At 41.6% G+C, this 26,662-nt stretch overlaps 1 protein-coding gene across 3 annotated transcripts in view; it reads left to right on the top strand.

Annotated features, from left to right (window-relative positions):
- Txnrd1 (thioredoxin reductase 1) overlaps positions 1-26,290 on the top strand; it is a 58,982-nt gene extending 32,692 nt beyond the window's left edge. For all 3 annotated transcript variants that reach the window (XM_027944302.2, XM_027944212.2, XM_027944123.2), the window contains exons 10-14: positions 143-299; positions 5,329-5,436; positions 8,191-8,286; positions 12,127-12,261; positions 24,092-26,290. In XM_027944302.2, coding sequence (XP_027800103.1) covers positions 143-299; positions 5,329-5,436; positions 8,191-8,286; positions 12,127-12,261; positions 24,092-24,154 — 559 coding nt within the window. In that variant the 3' untranslated portion in view covers positions 24,155-26,290. The remainder of the gene's footprint in view (positions 1-142; positions 300-5,328; positions 5,437-8,190; positions 8,287-12,126; positions 12,262-24,091) is intronic.
- The last annotated feature ends 372 nt before the right edge of the window (positions 26,291-26,662 follow it).

Below are 26,662 nucleotides of genomic sequence, written 5' to 3'. Positions count from 1 at the left end.
TTTGGTTCCTCTAAGCTTTTTAATAATACACTAGAACATCGTTCTCAGAGTCAGTTTTGGGCTTCATGGGGAGAAAGGGGATTTAGTTCTATTTAGTTGATATTGGTAATGGACGGTAATTTTTAACTAAACGAATTTACAGATCTGGCAAAATACCTGTTACGGATGAAGAACAGACCAATGTGCCTTACATCTATGCCATTGGTGATATATTGGAGGGAAAGCTGGAACTTACCCCAGTGGCCATCCAGGCAGGAAGATTGCTGGCCCAGAGGCTTTATGCTGGCTCCACTGTCAAGGCAAGTGCTGTCGTCCACTGAGACACTCTTTTTAATAATCCTCTCTGTCCCGTTTAGTGGTGCAGTTGGGAAATGTACCAGGTTTGAGTAATTTAGTACTTTGGTAATGACATTCTAGATCTGCTTTATTAAGTGTATTCCAAATGGTACATTGGTAGGTCTTCTATACATTTGTGACTTTATTATGAAAATTGTCACTTTTGGAATCACACTTAGAATAAAGAGGAGCTAGTTTGTTTCATATACTTATAATAGTTGCATTTCCATCAGTTTCATTATTACCACTGAAAGTATAATTTTCTAAGTCTTTTTTTGTACCTATCTAAGCTATAAAAGGATTTGGGGATTTAGGCAAAAGTTTCAGTGTGCAGAGTTGTTTAAACTACTGTTCAGACTTTATTCCCCAGTCCTTTCAAAGAAAATGTCTTTTGTTCTTAGGATATTAAATATGTTTTATGCTAATGTTAATGCTTTAGAGTGATTTTGTTTAAAGTCACAGTAGAAAATTGAATGCTTCCTTTTGTAGTATAGAACCAGATGGCCAGAAAGAATAATATACCCTAATTATTTTTTTAAAAGGAATTCTGGGAAAATGAATTGTGAAGAATTTAGTTACTACCCATTTTCCTTGAATATAAATCATCATGGGTTGGCTACAGTAATGGAAGTCTCATTGAATGATGCTAGTAAAGTTTATTTGTGGCCTGGAGTTATTCTGGATTTGTAGCATAATAAAATCTGATAATTTGAAATGATGAGATTAGGGGTAGAAAGGTTCTGTCAGAGTGGCTAGATAGGGTTCTTATTCCTATTGGAACAAAGATAACAAGATCACCTCTTTGAGTTAAATCTTACATTCATTATCGGAGTTAATGAGTATCTGGTAAGTCAAGAAAGGGCATTTAGAAATATAGCTTGAGATGTATTTGGTTTTTTAATTTATATCTTGCAGATTCCTGAAGTAAAAAAGAAATATTTTTATATAACAGCAATAACCAAAGGGTGAACATGAAAAAGATTGCACTAAATTTGAAATCATGTGGCACAGAATTTCTTAAAATCTGGATATTTTTATTTCCTTGTGGATAGTCCTTCTACATCTTGTTGGTAGTCTCAAGTGAATCTCTGGAGGTCTGAGAACTCTCTTTGAGAAACCTCCTCCTCTTTGGTAGTCTGCCTTGTAGCTGCAAGCCACCCTGGCTGCCCTGAGCTGTCATCACTGTCTCTAACTGGGAAAGACTGCCAGGCTCTTCAAGTTTCCCCTCACGGCATGGAGGTCCAGGAGTCCCTCTGGGCAGTAACCCCAAGCCAGCAGAGGGCCCACCTCCTTCTGTTTCCCTTCTCTTGAGGGCCACAGGTGCTGCTGCCTGTCCAGTGTCCATTTTTGTCTGGTTTGTTCTTATTTAATGTAGGAGGGTAGCTCTGGCTCATGGCATACCAATAACTTGAAGTGGATATCTGCCTTTTGTATTAGAGAAATCCAAGGATGTTTATGGTCTTTTTAGAGAATAAGAATTATATTTATTGTTTCTGGCATATTTTAAAGATTTTACACTCTATTTTAGAGAATGAGAATTGCATTTTTCACATTTTAAATGTAGAATGTTGCTTAGGCTTATTGTCTTCTGGTGGTCTTCATTCCCATTTTAGTGGCTCCATAATAGTACACTGACAGTATGTACGTGTTACATTCTAATTCTTGGGGGTTATTTTAAAGCCACTTTTGATATTGCCACTGTTGAAGAGGACTGCAGCAAAACTCAAATCAGTATATGTAGCCTTTTCTATGTATGAAATTATCATGCCATTATAATTATAGTAGCATGTTATTGTAATAACATAATCTTATAAATTTTTTAAAAGTAGGATTATTGATCCAAAGGTGTAAAATACTTTTATGACTCCTATATGTATTACCTAATTGATTTCAAAGAATTCTGTTAATTTTTGACTCTAAGATTATCAGGTCTGATAATTTCCTATATATTGTTTTTTGCTACTTTATTTAGAGGAGAGAAAGTGGTAATTGAAGGTAACATCAGTTGGTAGCTGCCACAATATGAGGATGCTGATCTTTTCTTTATAATCATTCTTGCCTGACTTTAAGCCTCTACAAAGGCTTTTCACATGAGTGGGTGATTCTCAGTGTAGTTAGTGTCTGGGATTGGGATTTCACATGCTTTTGATAGAAATTTATTTCTGCTTTCCTTTCCCTCTTTTGAACCATTTTAAAAATTTTTCTAATTTGTTATATATGACAGCAGAATGCATCCTCGATTCCTATTACACATATAGAGCACGACTTTTCCTGTCTCTGGTTGTGCACAAAGTAGAGTCACACTATTTGTGTCATCATACATGTACTTAGGGTATTGATGTTCATCTCATTCCACCATCTTCCTTACCCCTAGACCCCCTCCCTTCCCCTATCTCCCCTTTGCCCTATCTAAAGTTCCTCCATTCCTCCCATGTTCCCCACCCCAATCCCCATTATGGATCAGCATCCTCATATTAGAGAAAACATTTGGCATTTGTTTTTTTGGGATTGGCTTACTTCACTTGGCATAATATTCTTCAACTCCATTTACCTGCAAATGCCATGATTTTATTCTCTTTTAATGCTGAGTAATATTTCATTGTGTATATATGCCACATTTCCTTTATCCATTCACCTACTGAAGGGCATCTAGGTTGGTTTCACAATTTTGCTATTGTGAATTGTGTTGCTCTTATACATTGATATGGCTGTGTCCCTATAATACGCTTTTTAAAAGTCCTTTGGGTATAAACCGAAACCGAGGAGTGGGATAGCTAGGTCAAATGGTGGTTCCATTCCAAGTTTTCCAAGGAGTCTCTATACTGCTTTCCAGACTGGCTGCAATTTGCAGTCCCACCAGCAATGTATGAGTGTGTCTTTTCCCCCACATCCTACCACCACTTATTGTTGTTTGTATTCTTGATAGCTGCCATTCTGACTGGATTTGCATTTGCATTCTGATTTGCATTTCTCTAATTGCTGGTGATGTTGAACATTTTGTCATATCTGTTCAGTTCCTTGGCCCATTTATTGATTTTTTGGGGGGGTGGGTGTTAAGATTTTGAGTGCTTTATATATCCCAGAGATTAGTGCTCTATCTGATGTTCATGTGGTAAAAATTTGCTCCCATCCTGTAGGCTCTCTGTTCACCTCACCGTAAGCGCTCTATTCACCTCTTTATTCACCTCACTCTATTTATCTCACTTTGTCTTTTGGCGAGAAGAAGCTTTTTAGTTTGAATCCATCCCATTTATTGATTCTTGATTTTATTTCTTAATGCTATAGGAATCTTTTTAAGGAAGTCAGGCCTAATGTGACAAAATGGATTCTATCCATTATCCATTTTATCCTACTTTATCTTCTGTTAGGCACAGGGTCTCTGCTTTAATTCCTAGGTCCTTGATCCACTATGAGTTGAGTTTTGTCCACGGTGAGAGATAGGGGTTTAATTTCATTTTGTGTGTATGGATTTCCAGTTTTCCTAGCACCATTTGTTGAAGAGGCTATCTTTTCTTTAATATATGTTTTTGGCACCTTTGTCTAATATAAAATAACTGTAATTATGTGGGTTGGTCTCTGTGTTCTCTATTTTGCACCATTGGTCTACAAGTCTGTTTTGGTGCCAGTATCATGCTGTTTTTGTTACTGTTGCTCTGTAGTATAGTTTAAGGTCTGGTATAGTGATGCCACCTACTTCACCCTTCCTGCTAAGGATTGCTTTAGTTATTCTGGGTCTCTTATTTTTCCAGATGAATTTCATGACTGCTTTTTCTATTTCCATGAGGAATGTCATTGGGATTTTGATTGGAATTGCATTAAATCTATATAGTGCTTTTGGTAGTATGGTCATTTTGAAAATATTTATTCTGCCTATCCAGGAACAAGGTAGATCTTTCCATCTTCTAAGGTCTTCTTTAATTTCTTTCTTTAGCATTTTAAAAAAATATTTGTTTTTTAGTTTTTTATGTGACACAGTATCTTTATTTTCCTTTATGTGGTGCTGAGGATCGAACCCAGTGCCTTATGCATGCCAGGCAAGCACGCTACCACTTGAGCCACATCCCGAGTCCTCTTTAGCATTTTGTAATTTTCATTGTAGAGGTCTTTCACCTCTTTCGTTAAATTGATTCCCAGGTATTTTGTTTATTTTTTTTTGTGACTATTGTAAAATGAGTAGTTTTCCTAGTTTCTCTTTCAGAGGATTTGTCACTGATGTACAGAAATGCTTTTGGTTTATGGGTGTTGATTTTATATCCTGCTACTTGGCTGAATTCATTTATTCTAGTTGTTTTCTGGTGGAATTTTTTGGGTCTTCTAGGTATACAATCATATCATCGGCAAATAGTGATAATTTGAATTCTTTTTCCTATCTGTATCCCTTTAATTTATTTTGTCTAATTGCTCTGGCTAGAGTTTCAAGAACTGTGTTAAATAGGAGTGATGAAAGAGGGCATCCCTGTCTTATTCCATTTTTTAGAAGGAATGCTTTCAGGTTTTCTTCATTTAGAATAATGTTGGCCTGGGGCTTAGCATAGATAGCTTTTATATTGTTGAGGTATGTTCCTGTTATCCCTAGTTTTTCTAGTGTTTTGAACATGAAGGGATGCTGTATTTGTCAAATGCTTTTTCTGAATCTTTGAGATGATCATATGATTCTTATTTTTAAGTCTGTTGATGTGATGAATTACATTTATAGATTTCCATATGTTGATCCAACCTTGCATTCCTGGGATGAATCCCACTTGACCATGGTGCACTATCTTTTTGATATGATTTTGTGTTTGATTTGCCAGAATTTTATTGAGGATTTTTGTATCTATGTTTATTAGAGACATTGGTCTGAAGTTTTCTTTGATGTGTCTTTGTCTGGTTTTGGAATCAGGGTGTTATTGGCCTCATAGAATGAGTTTGGAAGTGTACTTTTGAATCATTTTTAAGAATACCTGTTTTAGGATTTGCTTATCATAATTCTCTTCCCTCGTTTTGAAACAGTGTGACTATGAAAACGTTCCAACAACCGTATTTACTCCTTTGGAATATGGTGCTTGCGGCCTTTCAGAAGAGAAGGCTGTAGAGAAATTTGGGGAGGAGAATATTGAGGTAAGCTCTTCTTTTTTTCTTCATCTTGGACTAAGCTATACTACTATTTTTCATCAAAATTTTAAAGTAATTTCAAGTATACACAAAAGTTTAAAAATAATGCAAAGAACTTCCTTATAGCTATTGTCTAGACTCAATTATTATTACATTTTGTTCATTTATTTTATAAACTTTCATATTCTCTTGCTCTTTGTGTATATGTATTATTTCCTCTGAGCCATTTTGGAGTAATTGAATGCTACTTTTTATCCTTTGATATTTCAGTGTATTTGTAATGAACAAGGGTGAACCACATTTATTTATTTTTAATTATTGAAATATGAGAAATACAGCAAAGTGAAAACAAAAAAAAAACGTTTTCTTGCTTTGACCTATGTAATGATTGCTATTTTAGCATTACTGTCTGATCTATATTAATTTCACCACTCACCTTTTATCATGTAGTAAAGACATTGTATATGAAATATAACTTTTTAAAAAATATTTTTTTAGTTGCCAATGGATTTTTCACTTTATTTGTTTGGTTATATGTGGTGCTGAGGATCGAACCCAGGGCCTCACACATGCCAGACAAGGGCTTTACTACTGAGCCACAACCCCAGTCCCTGTATATGACTTTTTAATATTCACAAATAATACTACTTAAAAGGACTGCAGCATGCATTTAAATCACAGGGGAAAATCTTTCCAGTAAAACATTCTAAAAGAACAGATTTGGGAATAAAAGTCAACCTTATGATATAAAACCCTCTTTTTTTTTTTTCTTAAATACTTTTAAAGATGTTGATGGATCTTTATTTTATTCATTTATGAATATAATGTGGTGCTGAGAATTGAACCTAGTGCCCCACACATGCTAGGCAAGCACTCTACCACTGAGCCACAACTCCAGCCCATAAAAGCTTCTTTTAACTACTGACAATCCTTTATTTTATGCATGGATAGTAGCATGTAATATCTTGGTTTATTAGGAACACATTATTAACATTTTTTTCTGATTTTAAAAATAGTATAACTTCATTTATAGAAAGTTTGAAACAGCAAAAAGACTATATTTTAATTCATGAAGAAATGACTGCTATTAATATTTTTGCATATTTCCATCTAGACTATAAATATTTATACAGATTGAATATCCCTAATCTGAAATGGTTGGGATCAGATTTTTTTTTTTCTCTTGCACATATATAATAAGATGTGGCTGGGATTGGACCCAAGAAATATGAAATCCACTTGTTTCAATTTATATACATAGTTTGAAGGTGTGGAATATTTTCCTCTTGGGCATCCTATCAGCACTCACATCCTCCGATTTTAGAGCATTTCAGATTTTAGATGAAGATTAGGGATGCTCATCCTCTATTGCATGTATGTGTGTATATGTATGTATTAATTTTGTGTGGGTGGGCGCATGTTAAGTTTTTCAAAGTATGATTAACTGTTTTCTGTAATATATTAATAATAATATATATCATGGACATTTTTGTCTGTCCTTCAATTTTCTAAAAACACCATTTTTAGAAATGTGTAATAATTTGAATTTTTAAGGGATATCATACTTTAATTCGTTAAGTCCCTTTTGTTTAGATTGTTTATAGTTTTTCACAACTATAGATTAATGAATATCTTTATAATTCATTGTTTATTGTTCTTTTTTTTAAGGATAGATTACCTATCAAAGATATTTAAATTTTGAGGTTCTTAATAAATATTTTTATTTCTTCATAGACTTTTATGAAGAAAAACAAATATTTTTGTGTCAAAAGTAAGATGTTTGAGTTGAAATTTTGAAAAATATAAGGAAAATAGGAAATTTGTCATAGATTGTCTGTAACATAGCAATTGTTAGCAGTTTGGGGTAATGTTCTTAATCTTTTCCCTTCATAATTGTTGCGATACTGTACATTTAATTTTGCAACCTACATTTATTTAAAAAAATTAATCATGTCATCATAACCAATGTGCTTTTACAAGGATCACTAACTGTGTTTTGAACTGAGGCCCTAACAGTTGCAGGAGAAAAATCTATCTTTGAGTTATCTGTGAGTTAATCTCAGCAAGTATGTCTACCCTCCCTGCACCCTCAGGTGCTGTTAGTGATAATGCCATAAGAGGAAATGTCTTTTGGAAATATAAACATGGGATCTAGATGATTGTGATGATTATTTCTGGCTCCTTATTTGTTTCTTGTCCAAAGTTGTCATTCTTATAAGGTAAACAAACGATGTTGAGTTTTTTGAGTTAGTTTGAGTTTTTTGAGTTAGTTTTTTAAAAATTAATTAATTGATTGATTTTAATCAGGTATATTGGTTAGTTTTTAATATAGGACAGTAGTTACATGACTTCTTTCATTTCCTATTTTCTTTATTTCAATTTATTTTTGTTTTTAGTTTAATTTATTTTGTTTATTTAGTTTTTTTTTTGTGGTACTGGGGATCGAACCCAGTGCCTTGCACATGATAGGCAAGCACTCTACCACTGAGCCACAACGCCAGCCCATCCTTTCCTATTTTTCTTTGTTACTATTACTTAAGGTTTACTTTGAGGTTGGATTATTATTAAGGGATGAATTTATTTCAAAAAATCCCTGAGTAGGGTGTGTCAAGTCATTTGCCTTTATACCATCTCCTGTGAATTCATGGATTTTATCATTTAATTAAACTCTTAATTATTAAAGAGCTTTTTCTTTCACCAGATCTGAAGTCTGCAAACTTGCTACTTAAGAAAGTTTAAATTGTGCCTATATCCTTTTAGGTTTACCATAGTTTCTTTTGGCCACTGGAATGGACAGTTCCATCAAGAGATAACAACAAATGTTATGCAAAAATAGTCTGTAATCTGAAAGACAATGTAAGTACAATTCTGAATCCTTCTAATAATCTCATTTAGCTTTTAATATATGGTTGAATTTTTTAAGTCTATATATATATTTTAGTTGTAAATGGACACAATAACTATTCTTATCTGGTGCTGAGGATTGAACCCAGTGCCTCAAACATGCTAAGTGAGAGTTCTATCACTGAGCCACAACACCAGCCCATATAGCTCTATTTTTATTACTGGGAACCTGAGATTTTACTGCTTGGCACCTCTAAAATTCAGGAGACAAAGGTTGATGAAGAAAAACAAGTTTATTCAAAGCTTGAGGAAGATAGAGGAGACCTTTTTGTCTTAAGTTTCTATCTTTGTGGAGCTCAGAGAAACAGGTTTTATAAGAGGGGAAGGTGATACACTGAGACAACAGGCAGGAACTGTACATGTGTAGACTTAACTAGGCTGTGCTAACCCAGGATGTTACAATTCATTTCCCTGTCACCTGGCCCAAGTCAGGGGGTTCTCAGTTTGCACTCTCAGCAGGAGATGCAGAAGAGCAGCTATGAAAAAGTTGCTTTTACTTTTAAAGTTGCTGTGCTTGATTTTGACCACATGCTGTGTAGGGCACTACTCTAGTGTCTCACCTGCAGTCCCCCAGCTGTGTGCTCACCCTCCATTGGCAGAGGCCTTGGCTCCACTGCCTGCACCAGTGCAGGGCCCTATACATAAGTAGCAGGCAATCAGTTCAGGGCAGGAAGGAGCCCAAGGAACAACTTCTGTGTTTGTGTTTATAAGTGAGTAGCAATGAAGTCACTGACTATCTAGAAATAATGAACAAAAAAGAATAGAAATGATGCAGATTTGAGCCCCAGCAGCTGGCACCAGAGAAACCTGCCTTGGGAAGAGCCCTTAACTGAGGTCCGATTCGAGCTCTGCCTGGAGCCTCTGGTAGCTAAGCCTGTTGGCATACTCCCAGGCCTCGAAGAGTTTGTGTCTTTACAGAATGAGGGACTGAAAGCATCAGTGTTCTTCAAACTCTTGACTGCTGCCACACAGTAAGAAATGTATTTTACGTGATAAACCAGGACACATGTATGTTCATGCACATACTCTTTTAAGTATTGTACTAAATCATAGAAAATGGATAATTTTAACTTACCTGGCACATTGCCTTTAAACAAAATGCCCTCAGTAAAAATATAAATAATGCTAAGGAATCTATTCATTAAAAAGCCTAATAAGCTCTATTTTTAATCTTGAGTTTTGAATAGATTTAAACCATGTATCTTATATAGAAACTACTGCTCCAGACAGGGACATAATTGCAGATTTTTTTAATATGTATTTTTTTAGTTGTAGTTGGATACAATACCTTTATCTTATTTACTTATTTTCATGTGGTGCTGAGGATCGAACCCAGGGCCTCACTTGTGCTATGCAAGCGCTTTACTGCTGAGCTACAACCCCAGCCCACAATTGCAGATTTTTTATTCTTTCTTTATTTTTTTTGCAGAACCTAGAGTTTTAGGAGATACTTCTTAGATTCTCTACAAAAGAGGTCATCATTGAGGCATTTAATAAAAAAAAATACTAGAATAATCCATAATGAATATGTCGTTGGCATAAAAATGATTGTATGTAGTTTTCTTTTTAGACATTTTATTAAAAGTTTGTTTATGTGTGCATACATTAGATATCCATTCTACTGCAGAGAAAAGATATGAAAAAAGCATGAGTTATTCTTCTTGGCAATGTCACCTCTCTTGGGTGAGCGAGACTTCAGTTGCATGGAGCAACATCAAGTTTCCTTCATGCCAAGCAAATCCATTTTAACTATGTGCAGTTGTTTTTTCCCCCTATTGTTATTTGTTCTGGTAGCTTGCTTGTGTAATATGAAAAATAAGTTTCACTGCCAATAAACCTTCCTTACCTAAAGCAATTGAGGTCATAATATTTTCATGGACAAAGATAGTAACAAAGAAGATCTATGTTGTTGCTCTTCTGTCATGAGCAAGCTGATGCAAAAGCATGCTTCTAGAACTTCTGACTGTCCTTGGGGCATGCTTTACTCATTTTGAGTCAGTCATCTGATTTTAGTGTCTAAATGTCCTTGATTTTTTTTTTTTAATGTATCACTTTTTTCTATTGATTTTATTATTTTTTTAAATACACGACAACTGAATGTATTACAATTCTTATTACACATAGAGCACAATTTTTCTTATCTCTGTATATAAAGTATGTTCATGCCATGTCCTTGATTTTTAAATCTGCTAGTTTTTACATATTTTAACATAGAATATATATAAATATATGTAAAGACAGGGAAAGTGCCCACAGTTCAGAGTCATTGAACATTTTTGCCATATTTGCCATAATCACAGGTATTGTTTATAAATAGCGTAGATTTATTGAACACTTAACTGTATCAGATACTAAAAGATCTGCATTAATAGGTATTAATTTATTAATATGTTTAATAAGTATTAGCTTTTTAATCCTTATATAATCCTATGGCGTATGCGCTGTTATTTCCTTCATTTTCTACTAGAGGAAACTGAAGCACATAAAATTTAAGTATTTATCTCATTAATAACAGAGTTGGAATTTAATTCCAGGCAAGGTAGAGTCCCTTTTAAGCCATCTCCTCCTCCTGTAGTCTTTTCAAAACTCCCCCAGAGGCACAACTCTGAAGTCAGAGGGTCTCTCCTTTTTGTTTTTGTTCGTTCATAATGTTATGTTTTTATAAATGTCACACAGTGTTTTGTGGTTTTAGAATGTTATCTTCAGTAAATACAACCTGGTGCATTGTTTTTTTTTTTTTATGTTTTTTTAGTTGTATGTGGACACATTGCCTTTATTTTATTTTTATGTGGTGCTGAGGATCGAACCCAGTGCTTCACATGTGCCAAGCAAGACTCTACCACTGAGCTACAATTTTTGCCTGCACGTTGTTTTTTGAATTTATGTTTATTTTTTGAAATCTTCCCATGTTATTACATGTAAATCTAGTGTATTTTAAGTTTTTTTAATAACTCACAACACAGATCTTCTTTATTCAACTTTGAACTCCTGATTGTCCAACACAGAATGTGTCATAGTACTTTGGCACTAAAGTGACCTTTCTGATTGTTGCCAGAGACTGGCTGAATAGTTCTGCACCCAGTTGAATGGCCTCAAGTGTTGTGAGGAAATGGGACTAGGTAGTTTAGCTTATTCAGGGTTGGCTCTTGAAAAACTGAGTACAGCAGTAGAATGCACCAGGTTTCTCTGCTCTTGGCAGAGGTAGCCTGAGTTTAGGATTTAGAATTTATCCAAAGTAATTCCCAAACAGGTAGCTCAGAGTTGCTAGACCTTTTCCTTTTGCTTTCAAAAGTATTTTCATACAGGAAGGGTCTTAACAGTATCTAATTGCTCTTTCTACTTCTTAAAACCTTAAATGATTTTTTTTTTTTTTTTTAGTTTAAGTGACTGTTCTTGAGCCTCATGGTTACCAGAGATAGTTTATGTGACACTGAGAAACCAAATAGGGAACATGGGGTCCCCACCGCCTGTGTAACATCCTGTAAGTGTTCAGTGGTTCAGGAACTGCAGATGTCTTTGCTTTTTAGTTTTCCATCCTCCTCCTCAGGTCCTTGTCAGGCCGTCTTGTCTCTTCCTCCTGCTCAACGTGCACATCATGCTCCCCGTGGCGGCCCACACGAGGGAGTCTTGTGCCTAATCAGTTTGTAGTGCCCAACTTCAGCATGAGTCTGTGTCCATTTCTGACATGGGGTTTTTAGACTAGACCAGGGAAGTATTCAAGGCCAGATAGGAAAGGAAGGGGATAAAAATTAGCAGGCTTTTTTTACTTTATTATTATTTTTTTTATCTTAGGAGCGTGTTGTGGGCTTTCATGTACTGGGCCCAAATGCTGGGGAAGTCACGCAGGGCTTCGCAGCTGCGCTCAAGTGTGGACTGACCAAGAGGCAGCTGGACAGCACGATTGGAATCCACCCCGTCTGTGCAGAGGTGGGTCAAGTACACTCTCTGAGCTGTTTAGAAGTGTACATCATTGCCAGCATGAGGAGCAGGCCTGGGACTCTGAACAGTGCTGTTCTCTGCTGCACCTGACCTACTTCTATATCTCCTGACCTTTGATAATGGTTGAGAGTACCTCAAAGGAAGGCCTTTCTCTCAAAATAATTTTTTTTCAGATATTTATTACCAAACTGGAAATGTCTGTCATGCCTTTCAGTGTAAAAATTTTAAGAGAACAACTGATAAATATGGGCTTTTAAGCACTTATTATAAAATCTCCTTAGTTTTTTTCATGCCAATCAGTTAATAATGCCATTCAAACTCCAAAGACCCTCTATCTTAGTGATCTGGGGTTACTTCAAGGCTAAACTAATATTGTCTATGCCTTTTGCTTTTGTTATCAAAACAATGAGATTAGAACTGGAAATTGACCACCTAGGCCTCTGGGTGTCAGTGTTTCTTCACTGTAAGTGAGTGATCATCCAGGAGTTGAATGTAGTGAGTGATACTTCACAGGAACTGGCTGGGAGGTGGCAGTGTAGCTCTGGAGTTTAAAATCGCAGCTGTTGTCTGTGTACCCTAGCCAGTGGTATCCAGGGTGTGAATTGTGTGTACAGACATACACAGTGGTGTGTGTGTGCATTAGTACCAGATTTCATTCAGCATCTGGAGGACTGGCCGGTTTCCATTCCTGATTGTACTCGCACAGCTGAACTTTTTGCTGAGTATGTGAAATGTCAGTTTTCAGACATGGAAAAGTATCTTGGCTTCGCCTTCCAGTTGGGAATGGTGTCCTACTCTAGATTAATAAGCACTTGGCTTGATTGGAAACAAAATATTAACATATTTAGAGATTAGGATATGATTTGTTATTGCTACAAAGCTGTTATTGCTACAAAGGAAAAAAAAAACCCTAAGCATTCAAAAAACATAAAAACGGAAGAGTCTGGATTAATGCTCTGTAAGAATGTGTGATATATCTTTTATTCAGTGTTGACTCAGAGTAGGTACACGGGGAAGGAGCCAGTTAACTTTGCATTTTTGATTGCATGCTAGTTTCCTAAGGCTACTGTAACACAGTGCAACTAACTGGTTGCTTGAAACAACTGACACAGGATCACAGTTTGGGAGACTGGAAATCTTGAATCAAGGTATCAGCAGGTCTGTGCTCCCTCTAAAGCATCTAGGGAACAATCAGATCCTTCCTTGCTTCTGTTAGCTTCCAGGAGTTGGCTTGGCGTTACTTGGCTTGCAGGTGCATTACTCTAGTCTCTGCCTCCAACTCTGCATGGCCTTATCTCTTTGTGTCTGTGTCCCAATTTCTTTCCTCTTACAAGGACACAGTCATTGAATTAGGGCCTACCCTAATCCAAAATGGCCTCACGTTATATTGCCAAGACCTGGTGTTTTTGTTTTGTTTTCTGTTTGTTTGTTTGGTAGATTGAACACAGGGACACTTGACCTCTGAGCCACATTCCCAGCCCTGTGTTGTATTTTATTTGGAGACAAGGTGTCACTGAGTTGCTTAGCACCTTGCTTTTTGCTGAGGCTGGCTTTGAACTCGTGATCCTCCTGCCTCAGCCTCCTAAACTTCTGGGATTACAGGCATGTGCCACCGTGCCTGGCAAGACCCTGTTTTTAAATAAGGTTACATTCACTGGTACAGGGGTGATCATATCTTTTAGAGGACAAAATTTAACCTGCAACTGTGAGGAAATCTAAAAATTAGTTGCCAGTCCAAGATTGTTGAGAGTTGCAACATTCATCCCCAGTATGGATGAATGAAGAGATTTCGCAGCTTGCATGTAAGAGTGTCTGATTCCTGTTTGAATTCAGCTCCCAGTGGGCTGGTTGAAGGGCTGCTCGCACTGGACTTGCCTGCCTGCTTGTGTTGTTCTTGACCTGCAGCAGCGTGCACAGTATCATCTGGCAGTTGACTGCCACCCAGGAGAAAGACTCAGTGAAGAGGCAGGAGGTCAGCCAAAGGCCTGTCCTTCTTGGTACCCAGCACATTTGCCGCTGGACACCTCCATCTGTCAGTGCTCTCAAGACTTTGAAGCCCGAAGGCTGAATGTTCTGATAACTCTGCTAGCACTTGGATTTATTTTTTCCAAGTTCATGACTGATTGATAAGATAAAAAATGTTGGGTGATACTCATTCTGTGCACCTTTGTGTGAAGCCACATGTGGAGCACCCTGTTGGCATTGGGAACTGGCAGGGATTTGTGACGAGCTTAAGAGCAGGTGAGGCATGAGAGTGAAGTTCCCATTGTAATCCACGGTAAGACTCCAGGATCAGGGTGAACAATGCAGGGCACCCGAGTGGGCCATCTGCTTTCCATTCACAACACTTGTAACACAAGATGTTTGTGAGTGGGGTGGGGTGGGGTTTCTCACACCAAAGGCCAGTTTTCCAGACAACAGCTGGATCCTATGGTGTAATTCAGTTTGAGGCTAACTACCTGGAATTGGCATCAGGCCCCACAAGTTAAGGACTTTGTTTCACAAGACTGTCCCAACTTCAGATGCCAGTCTCAAGTCTAGGCCGTCCAGCTTTCCAGTCTCAGGGGTTCCCATGATCCTCTCCTAATAAATTGCTAGGCTCAAGGGACTCAGGAAGACAATTAACTTAACGTTACTGGTTTATTACAAGGGATGTAACTTAGGAAGAGCCACATGGAAGAGTGGTGTAAGCAAGGCAGGCTGGGGGAATGTGGAGCTTCCATGCCCTCTTTGAATGTGCCACCACCTGGCACCTTATGTTCAACCTGAAAGGTCTCTAGTCCTTTTGAGCTACTGTGGACAGTGGGCTGGAAGAGGCCCGTGTAGTAGCCAATCCAGTTATGTACTGTTAAAGGGGCAGATGAGAAAGGAGCCTAGCCAGACTAGGGAGGTGGCAGTGGGCATTGGATGGCTCTGATGTGCTGGGATTGGGTGGATAGCACCTTCAGCTGGTTGGAAATGTGACGAGGGAGAAGCTGAGAAGGATTCAGGTTGGTGTCTTAAAGCAGCAAGAGTGCGCTTTGGGGGTAACCACTATGGCACCGGCGCCTGTGAGGGTGCCCCGTGCACACACTGTGTTCTCTGTGTGTCAGCGTCCTTTGGCCTTTCACGAGGAGGGGAGGGTACCAGCTCTGCCTGACAGACAAGGAAACTAAAGACAGGACCTTACCCGTGGTCACCTTGCCCAGCAGTGGCACAGCTGGGATCCCACCCAGGCGGTCTCAGCTCCAGGCCCCATGCTGAGCAGTGATAGTCTACCTCCCTGGACTGTCCTGAATTGAAAAACTGGAATGATTTCTTGGTGGCCACATGAGCATACTGTCAGGACACAGACGTGAGTTGTGGTCCCACTCAGCAAGTTCTTCTCTTTAAGACCTGGCCGTGTCTCTCAGCTTTTATTAGCTTCCACATGAAGTAAAATAGAGACTTATTTACAGAGTTTGCTGGAAGCCTTGAGGGCCAGGTGTCCGGGAGAGTCCTGGCATTTGGCCATGGCAGTAGCTGCATCTGTGAGGTGTTTCTTTCCCAGGGAACTTCACCGTGGGCGGTGGGGCTTGACTGAGAGGCCACACAGCGTTGGTGTGGAAGGTGGGAGGACTGCTGTTTTGAAGAAGCTCCTGGTGGTGTGCTCCTTTTTCACCCCTGGTTGTGAATTCTACTTGCTTAGAAATTAGAATTTGAAAAACCAAGCTTTTAGATCCTAACTATGGAAATCTTTTTTAAAGCTTCTTGATTTAGGGAAATGAATTTGATAGTTAGCTGATTCTTAGGGACTTTTTCTCTGTTAAACGCAGGATTCCAAATCGGGTAGTAACTGGATGGAGTCCAGGCGTGTCTGGGTGGGGAGTGCCGCTCTGGGTGCTACTGTCCACATAAGAAGGTGAAATGAAGAGGAAAGGCTTAGAAACTTAAAGAGCAGTTAGACAGTGTCTGATCTAATCAGAAGAAGTTGGGGGTTTGATTTTACATACCTTGTAAAATTTCAAGTTTTTATTGAATTTCACAAATGTTAGTTCATTGATGTAGTAGGAGTGCTACCTTTAAGAATTAAGAACTTGTCCTGAGCCAACTCGTCCTGAGCACTGTTCGGAATAGGCACAGCCCTCAGGCCAGCTTGGCAGCTTGGTATTGAACGAACTCCTCCCTGCCATTCTGATGACTCACCTAGGGAACTGGAGTGCCTTTGGCTCTGAGGAGTACTTACTTTCGGAAGTTGGCACATCCCTCAGTTGAGACTTTGCTCTTAGAGAAAGATAATTTCCACAAGGCCATCTGCCCACGGTTCTCTTGGGATGGAGGAGGAAGGAGGTGGAGAAGCTCCTTGTTTCGACTGGAATCTTTCTGGAGAAAGAGTCCGTGCCTGCAGTGGCTCTGCCAGAGCATGAATCTGGGGACAGCAGGGTGGGGGTGATTTATTCTGGACTTTAAGCAGCAGTCCTTGAATAGGAAACTGATTACTTGTAATTTTAAGTGGTAATTCAGCTAATAAAGTTTCCTCTCACAGGAGACAGCAGCTCAGGAGGAAGAGTTTTTAAAAGACTCTTTTGAAATGTCTTAAAATGAATTTTAGTGCTGAACATCAAAAGTTCTAGGGTTGTAATAGCTTGATCCCTTTGTACAAGAGGGGGCCTCCTGGGGAGCCTTGTGAGGCCTTGGGAGTATGGGCTCAGCGTCCAGCAGCACTTGACCTGTGAGGCTCCTGCGTGTGGGGAGGCTGCTGCTGCTTGTTTTTTGTTCTTTTTTTTAATTTTGTTTTTAGGAAAATTTTAAAAGAGCCGAATCTTTTCATTTAGAGGGATCAATGATGACAGCTTGGCTTCCATCTTAATGTAAGTGTATCATCAGAAAGAAAAATAAATATAGCTCTTTTGTCATCTGCTCCCATTTTCTGATGGGTTTAGTTTTGTATGCAAATCTATTTTTATTTCTAAATCAATTCCTGAAAAATAGAACATTAGGTTGCAAATTCTCAAGTCTGAAATTTGTTTAAATGTATTCCCTTGCCCTTTGTAAAAATTGAGAACACATTTTAGATCCTGTTTTAAATTGTGCATAATACGGCCTTGCTAGCACAGCTATTTTCATTATCACATATTGTCTCCTAGTCCTCATCCATAGTCACACTTGTTTTAAACAAAAGGATTGTATTGGTTTTCAGAAGAGTTGCACTCCTTTACGGTGTCACCAGCATTCAGTGTAAGAGCACTGAAGAGGACGCTCCAGAATTCAGTCTGTTTTTTGTGTGAAAGGGGAATAGCTGTTTAAGGATTTTTACATACCTTTGCAAACAAGGGAGAGCCTTTTATTATAATATTATTTTGGATGCAAATTGTCCATATTTTCTTTAGGGTTCATATTGTAAGTATTTTAAGATAATAGCCTTAAATACTAAGGTCTGAATTTTTGGCAGTGCTGATGGTATATTAGTATATTGGAAGAAAAATAAAAGACTTTGTCTCTGCTCTAAAGCTAAAAGAAGCCAAGAGCATTTCTCAGTGCTGTTTTTCCTGTATATAAAAGTATTAGCCTCTTTCAGAAGTGTCTTTGATGCCGATACCAGTTGTTCTGATGCCCTTAATTTCCTGTGCTGTTTCCTCTTTGTCCTAAAAGCTTAAGAAACCAGTTGTTTTTCAGGTATCAGTAAAAGGGACAGTTGGTCAAAAAGTTTGTCCAGGTGTGCCATCAAGAAGGCAGGCACTGGGCTGGGGCTGGGGCTCAGTGGTGGAGCGCTTACCTGGCCCCTGCGAGGCACTGGGCTTGATCCTCAGCACCACAAAAATAAATAAGTAAAATAAAGGTATTATGTCCATCTACAACTAAAAAATATTAAAAACCAAAGGAACAGACCGTTGAAATAAACCAGCCCCAAAACGTCAAAGGCTGAGTGTTTTCTCTGATATGCAGAAGCTAATCCAAATGAAATGGGGAAGATTAAAAAAAAAAAAAAAAAGGATGAAGATCAGTAGACAAAGGGGGACAAGAAGGAGGGAGAAGGGAAGGAGACGGGGAGGGGGAGGCAGGGAGTACACCTGACCTCGTGTTCCTGTGCACACACATGAATACACCGCATCCAGGAGACACTGAGGAAAACAAGCTGTAAGTAAATACCAGAAAGATCAGTGGAGTAGAGGGAAGGAAATGGAGTGAGTGGGAGGGAGAGGAAGGGGAAGTACCTGGGTCCGAATCAGAGCGAATTATGTTCCATGCTTCTATAATTATGTCAAAATAAGTTCTATTATTATGTAGAACAAAAAAGAACCAATTAAAAAAAAAATATCACAGGCCTTTTCCCAAGGAAGCCATGGCCTTCAGTCTTGGGAAGGCCCACTTGGCAGGACAGATGAACCCTGCAGAGTCTGAACAGTGTTAATGTTACAGTTTACATACGATTTGCGGGTCCCCCAAGGCCTCAAGTCTTGAAATTTAATCCCCATTGTGAGATATGAAGAAGTGGAAACATGAAGAGGGCGCACAGTTGTGCACTCCTATGATCCCGGTAGCTCAGGAGGCCGAGGCAGGAGGATTGTGGGTTCAAAGCCAGCCTCAGCAACTTAGTGAGACCCTGTCTCAAAATAAAAAATAAAAAGGGCTGGAGATATGGCTCAGTGTTTAAGTGCTTCTGGGTTCAATCCCTGGTGCCCAAAAAGTAAAAGGGGGATAGGTGGAGAGACTATGTAGACACACACACATGCTCGTGTCTCTTGCCATATGATGCCCTGTGTCTTATTGGGACTCTTCTAGAACAAAGGCCATCACCAGATGTTAGCCCTTGAGCCTCCAGAAGTTTGAGCTAAATAAGCCTCTTTTCTTTATAAAGTTAGCCAGCCTCAGGCATTTGATTATAGGAATGAACAACTAATATAGTTTCCCCTCTAGTTGAATTTTGCTTATGTGTTTTTTTCTCAAACCAGCTTGCTCAGTGAGATCAGAAAGATCTGGCTTGAAGTCTGAATTGTACTTCAAAACAAAATACATTTCTAAATTTGATTTGAGTGCAAAGTATTTTTAAATTTTCATGCCTGGGTACTATAGATATGAGCTTGAATGGTGAGTTCTTGTTTTTGCTTGTTAGATTGGTTTGTTCCCAGAAGCCAAGACATATTTCTTGTTGGTACTCTGTGGCCATCGTTGGTCAGGTGTGACTCAGGGTCAGGCTGATGGCGCAGTCTTCCTGATCCTTGTTGGCTCAGTGAAGGAGCCAGTGGCTACTCGGAAGTGATGTGTCCTTGGCTACAGCAGACCCACGGCCCCCACCTTGCCTTTCGACAGCGTGGGACTATAAATGGTGGAAGGCACTATATGTCTATTTTGTGAACTAACGAAAATCAAATAGAAGCATTTAATCAGAATTATAGGAATTTGAACCAGATGTCAGCATTAAGAGTTCAAATTTGACAGAAAAGAGGTAAAATAAATAAAATAGTTGATTACACATCAGCAGTAGTGGAGGTAAAAGAATTAGGAATCTCAAATGCATGATCTGAACTGCCAGGGAATGGTTTTGCCTGAGAAGAACCAGATCATGGCTTCCGTATTGGACATGTATCATCCAGGAAGAGGTGTTTGCTATGTCTCAGCTGAGAGGAGATGGCTGGAACTTGCAGATCATGTGCCCATCAGAGTGCCTGAGCTTACTGCAAGCACCCAGTGGGAAGAGCTGAGCAGGGCCCAGGCGCTGCCTCCTGGCCCTTTTCCTGTCACACATACATGGATGATGGTGACAGTTGTGTAGCACATTGGGGTGGACAGACCAGGCAGCTGGGATCTGCAGCCAGATAGCCAGAGGTTCTGGCCACCTGAGTGCAGTGGGCCTTTCAGCACACCTGGGCTGTGACAGAGTGGCTGCAAGAGGAGGACACAGGAGGAGCGCTGTCATGGGAACAAGAGGAGGACTGGATGGTTAAAAGGTGTGTGAGGCCAACAGGAAATGCTACCGTGCTGCAGAGGGACTGCATAAAGTGAGGCCCAGGAGTTGTCTGTCCCCTGCATTTGGCAGTGAAATGTGGGAGAGGGGGACTTGAGGGTGCAACCAGACTCCAAAGAAAAAGGGAGTGGTGGTAGAGCCCAGGCGGCAGCAGCTGAGATCACTGAGAGGAGGGTGGAGACCTGCAGGTTGGAGGAGGGCTGTGGTGAGAAGGCGGCACCTGAGCCCTTTTGAAAGCCCAGGAGAAGTGCTGGGAAAGAGGTGTCCTGAGCAAGTCATGCCATTAACGTAGACCAGTACGCATGCGTCTTTCCAGTGTCGGGATTAATGAGTAACAATAAGGAACAATAAGTAATAAGTAACAATAATAAGCCCACACTACTTTTCATCGGTGGCGGTCACCGAATACTTGTGGGTCACCTGGTAGTCATAAGCTGGGCAGTCAGAGGTTCTTTTATCCCAATCTTAATTTCTAACACCTGTAACACTCAAGTCGCACACTTAACACAATTGCACATGTAGGTTACAGAAAGGCTAAGAAAGGGTTACAGTGGCCACGGGGGTTCAGGGGGCTGAACTGAGCAAGGGAGAGCAGACATGAGGCAGAGTCGCTCCAGGTGGTCAGACAGGAGTAGGAACCAGCAGAAGACCTTGTTTGGGCACAGAGCTGTCAGAGCACAGGAGCTTACTCTCGGACAAGGTGCAGACAGCAGCAAGGTCACAGTGTTAGCTTGAGGTGTCAGCTTTCGGGGGACGCGTGGTTGTTACGGTGGGAGAAACCGTAGTCTTCCAAAACCTGAGGGCAGAGATCAGAGGTTCATCACTGGCGATTTTCTTGGGCAAGGCTTGTCAGGAGTGACCAGGTGATGGGGTCAGGGGGCCACCATGTCGCATCATGGGGTACTCCTCCTCTTATGGGTCTTGAGTGAGGGGGTTGCCTCATTGGTGGTCTGGTGGTTCAGTAAGTTTATGGGCCTGGTGTTTCTGATGTGTTTGATATTCCCACGCATCCATGTGCTCCTGATTAATGTGTAAGCTCACAGGGGGTCATCTTATTAGCACAGTTTATTTAGCGGTCATGCCTTGTGGTTGTGCCAGGCGGATGGTGGTGGTTTACTTGTCCAAACAAGGTGTGGTGCCATCTCACCTCAGCACTTGAACTCAGAATGGAGTAGCTATGGCAGGCTACTGTTTTGCAAAATAGAGTAACAGAGGTTTGGGCTGCCGTGGTGTTAGATGTGAAGTGTCCCCAGAAGCTCACGTGTCAGACAATGCAGGCAGGTTCAGAGGTGAAGCGATTGGGTCACGAGAGTCTTAACCCAATCAGTGATTTAATACCCTCATGGGGGTTAACAGGGGTAACTAAAGGCAGGCAGGGTGTGGCTGGAGCAGAGCCGGTGGGCACTGGAGGTATGGTGTTGGTATGTATTTTGTATCGGTCAAGTGGGAACCCGCCCCCCCATTCCTGATGAGATGTCTTGAGCTGCTTGCCTCCTCCACACTCTCCACCATGATGCCCTGCTTTCCCTCGAGGCCAGAGGAGTGGAGCTGGCTGTCTGGACTGAGACCTCTGAAACCATGAGCCCCTAAATAAACTTTTCCTGCTTAAAATTGTTCTTATCAGGTCTTCTGTCACAGCAGTGGGAAAGCTGGCTAAAACTGGCACGGCCTGCTCTCCGTAAGACTGTGTGGATAAGTAAGGGGGTCGGGGCAGGTGATCACGGAACAAGGCCACTTCTGGCTGCTGTGGCGAAGGGAGGAAGGAAGTGTCACCAGAAGGGGCACATTGCAGGCGGGTCTTGGTGGGAAGGGCATCGGCACCTCCTTGCTACGTCCTCACTTTGTCTTAAAGGGGTTTTTGTAGTATAGCTCTGTGAGGGACAAAGTCACTCAAGTTTTATTTGTCTCAAAATGTCTTTATTGACTTTCTTCTTGGAAGGATATTGTTATTGACTTTGAAATTCTAGGTTGACATTTCCTCCCAGCTCTTTGAATCTGTTTTGGGCACCTGGGTTATATTGTCTTTCTTTGAAGAATGACAGATGGGTTTTCTTATGTTAGGCAGCTGTTAATGGGAGCCTGTTTTCAAGTTGGCCTAGAGCAACTTGTACTCCAGGGCTAGTAGTAAGTAGCCTTTCTCCTAAGGGGTGGCTTCCTGAGATCTCTGAGTGGCCCAGGGGCTCAGTGACCTTCTTGCCTGCAGGAAGACAACTGGAACCTCTACTGACCCCCATGAGCTTGGGTGGCAGTGGGGTTACAGCTCCTGGGTGGTGGCGTTCCTGGCCATGTGGGTCCTGTGTGCAGATTTCTGGAGGTAGGTGGCTCCCTTCTCTTGGGGACTGTGCCTCACAGCTTTCTGGCCACTGCATCCTCCCGGGATCTAGTCTGCCTTGTCTCTTCAAGCCCTGAGCTTCTGCTGTTCTTGCCCCCCACCCCCTCCCTTTTGCCAGGGTTAGGTTAATGGCTGCAGGTAGGAAGCCAAGCAGGTAAAAGGTTGCAGGTTTACCTTGTTTTTTCTTCAGGGATCACAGTCTGCCAACCGTTGTCCAGTGTCTAAAATGTCAGTTGCATATAGTTTTGGGGTTGCTTAAGAGAGAGAGCTGATCTGGTACCAACACTCCATTAGACCAGGAATGAAAGTCTATTTTTAGATGTTGAAGTATTATGTTCTTAAAAATCTTGGCTGCAGGGAAGTTTCCTACAGTTAGTGAAACTGCAGAAAGATGCTGTTGATGGTCTGCTGTGGCTTGATTTCTAGGTTGGGAACCCTCAGTGCGTTTCCTGCTCTGGTGTGCCACGGAAATCCCACTATATGCAACCACTTGGGGCTTCGGCTAAAAATGAGGTTCCTGAACCCTGCCCTGGGAAATAAGAATTTGTATAATTCTATGATTAGTATAATTAGAGTCAGTGTTAATTTTCCTGCGTTCCAGGCAAAGTATGAGCAGCAGGATTCATTCGCTCACATTTGGGGACAGTTGTTCTGTGCAGGCAGTCATGAGCAGTAGCAGGTCAAAGTTGACTGCAGTCGTTAAGGCTCTAAGCCCACAACCACCCACTGTTTGCCAAGATCTGAAACAAAAGAGCTCATTGGCTATTGCATGGGACAAGGTTAGTTGGTTTAAGCACCTCAGAAGTCCAGCCAAGTTGAAGTCACCTGCCCTCTGAGCTCTTTGTGCAAGGAGACATTCCAAAATATCTCCACAGCGTGTTGCAAAGAGCACAGTGGCCACCGCTTGGACGGCCAGGAGGAGTTTGGGGGGTGACTTATGATGTCTTTCCTATTTAAGTAACCGACTTCTGCATGTAGCATACTGCAATAATTGAATTGAATTTCCATTTAGTGGAAAATAGAATTAGAGCTATTTGTGATATGGGTGAGTTTTAGAAATACAGAGCCAAGAAAGTAGCAGAGTAGTATGTACAGCATCTTGCCACATGTGTGAGGTTTTTTGTTTTGTTTTGTTTTTAACTACAAAAGAAGTGCACAGGAGTGATGAGCCATGGATTAGGGAAAGAGAAGAGGGCTGCAGTCCTCTGGGAGAGGCAGATGTGGGGCTGCCCAACAGCCTGGGCCCAGGGGTGCTGGTGATCGTGTTCTTCACTCCTGTTCCTGGGCCCTGGCATTGGTGATGGGTTTCTTTCAGAGTTGAGGGCTGCTGGGTAGCGGATTTGTTTTCCTCACACTCGTGCTGCCAAAATTCCCCATTTGATGTAACCTGTGTTATTTTCACCTGGGTTTTAACATGGTTTGCCTTCTCCCCTCTAGAGAATAGAGGTCACAGGGCTTCTCTGTTGCATTAAGTAGTCACGAGTCATTTCCAGTGCATGTGGTGTTACCTGTCAAGTCCCTTGCTCAGGGGTCTGAACACAGCTGTGTCTTTTCTCCTGCAGGTGTTCACAACGCTGTCGGTGACCAAGCGCTCTGGGGGCGACATCCTTCAGGCTGGCTGCTGAGGTTAAGCTCCCAGTGTGGACGCGCCTGCCAGGACTCCAAGCCACTGACTTGTTTCCTTGCCCAAATCCAAGGCAGTTTTCAGAAAGCTTCTTGGGCTCTTGGCACCTATTCAAGGTGCTGTGCTCACCATCACCCAAGGCCCCTTGGACCTCAGGGGTAGGAGGCGGTGAGTGGAGGCAGGCAGCGTCACACTGGGGCCACCATCACAGACTCGAAACTGAACTGGCAGTGCATCGGAGTGATGCGTCCATGAAGTCACCAGCCTCAAGCCCGAGTGGTGGGCGGTGATGGAACAGCTGTCAGATGAGTTCAACGTTGCCTTTACTGCGTGGTTTTCTTACACATTCTCAGCTGTCTAGCATTGATCATATGTTTTTTTTCTCCATAGGGTTAATGATACTAGAGATGAAAAATATTAGCTATCAGTTTTTGTCCAAAGCAAGCCCTGACTAGAGTATCCACAGTGTCCTGCTGCCTGAAAGGGGTGAGCTGGCTCGCTTGGAAACTACATAGGTTTGTCCCATGGAAGAGAACGTCCCTATGACCAAGATGTGTCTGTCTGAATGCCAAACTGGCTTGTTGAGCTGTGTCTCCTTTAAACACGTACAGCTGTGACCGCCCCTTCCCAGATTGGCTCTCATGGGCTACGTCACTGTTAAGTTCTGTGCAGGAAGAGGAATGGCCCACTTGAAGGAATGCTGCACTGTGTGGAACTGGGTGGTGGTTCCCACCATGGTCCTTGGTGGGGGCGGTCGCACGCCCTGCAGAGAACAGTCACTGTCTTCCTTGCTTTTGCTTGTGTGTGTTGGTCTAAGTGAGCTGAGGCCATTTGCAAGGAAAAGGCTTCACTTGCTTAAAACTGTCTGGTGGGTTTAGCTTTTAGCTAAAAACACAAAACCCCACTGTTTGTTGAGTGTGCGCCTATCTGTCCCTTTGGAAGAACTACATTCACAGGAAAGTAGGTCTTTCCACACTTTGGATTTAAGTCTGTGATAATTGATTTTTTAAGGAAGTTGTTAAAAACATAAGTTATTTAATTTTTGAACACAGGTGGATGTGAAGGATTTCATTTGAAAACCATGTGATTTTGATTTGTGTTGTGAACTGAACCTGGCGAGTCCTGGGAGTTGCCGGCTCTGCTGCCGGCTCTGTGCTGCGGCTGAGCGGCACTTCTCCACAGTGGGCGGAGGACGTGTGCTGGGGACATCAAGGCTCCTGCCGGCGGTTCTTGCAGCTCCCGTTGCATCCCCTCGGAGCCCTGCCTGTCCTTCTTACCTGTAGCACTGAGTGGTTGCTTCATGCACATTTCTGGCCACCTCAGGGAACCCCTGTGTCTGCCTGGCATCTGGTCAGCAGAACACTGGGCCCTGGCCCTGCCTCGTGCCTCTGTATGAAGAAAATGGGGAGGCAGCAGGGGGAGGGGAACCGAGGTGTGTGTTCAATTTTATTTATTTACATTTTTAAATCCCCCCCAAGGCTGCCAACCCGAGATGAAGGAGCAGGCAGGTGAGGTGAGGGCACCTAATCATGTTGATTCTTCCAGGGGAACGGAGCGCTCCGCCCCGCGAGGATACGTTTCATAGACTTGTTTAGATTGAGTTCATGGCCCAAAGTACTGTGACTCACTGAATTCCATGTATTTTTGTTACAAATCTTCTGGGAAAAAAAAACAATGTGAAACATTAAAGGTGTTAATGACCCACTCGTCTTGTTGAGTGATGGCCTTGGGACTGTGGGGCACACCTCTCTGGCTCTGTGTTGAAGACGGTCAGGAACGAGCTGCTGAGCAGAAGCCCCGGCAAGGCCAGCCGTGAGCCGCAGTTCTCCACTGGTGATGGCACTGGGGACTGCCAGTTCCCTTGGTCCACTTGTCCCGATCTGACCCACCAGCCTTGGTCTTGAGGGAGACGAAGCTGCCCCACCCGCCGAGGCCCGCTGTGCTATCCCAGTGCCTTGGACTCCAGGACTGCGACGCTCACTTGCCCCTCACATAGTGCCAGGAGGTGGTGTGTGACCTTTGCCTCCTTTCTGGACTGAGCAGATACCTATTTGGGGTATAAATAGACTCGTCACCATTCCCCAGCCCCTGGCAGTGCCCAGGCATGTAAGTATTCAATAAAGTTTACAAAGCTGTGGATTGTGTGCTCAGATCATTCACTCACATGCGTCAGTCAACCCCAGAAACCCCCATTTTATGCCAATGCTTAACAGATCTTTTCAAGGGGTGTTGTTTCCTTTCTACATGGGGTGACTGTGGGCTGCTGTCACCGCCACCCCAGCCCCCTACTGTACCGAGCCCCGTTTCCCTACCAGGTGGGAGTCTTCAGGGACCATTCCTGGGGGTTGTCATTTTCCACCTGCCACAGTGCTGTCTGCACTGCAGCCTGGTATGAGATGTTCCAACACCTGTCATTGCTGTGACCAAGACCTGATGACAACATTAGAGAAGGAAAAGTCTATTTGGTGTGCACGGTTTCAGAGAATCTGTCCCTAGACAGCCAACACCA

Source organism: Marmota flaviventris, chromosome 3, assembly GCF_047511675.1.
Source record: "Marmota flaviventris isolate mMarFla1 chromosome 3, mMarFla1.hap1, whole genome shotgun sequence".
Taxonomy (NCBI): domain Eukaryota; kingdom Metazoa; phylum Chordata; class Mammalia; order Rodentia; family Sciuridae; genus Marmota; species Marmota flaviventris.
This window is presented reverse-complemented; position numbering and strand designations above follow the sequence as displayed.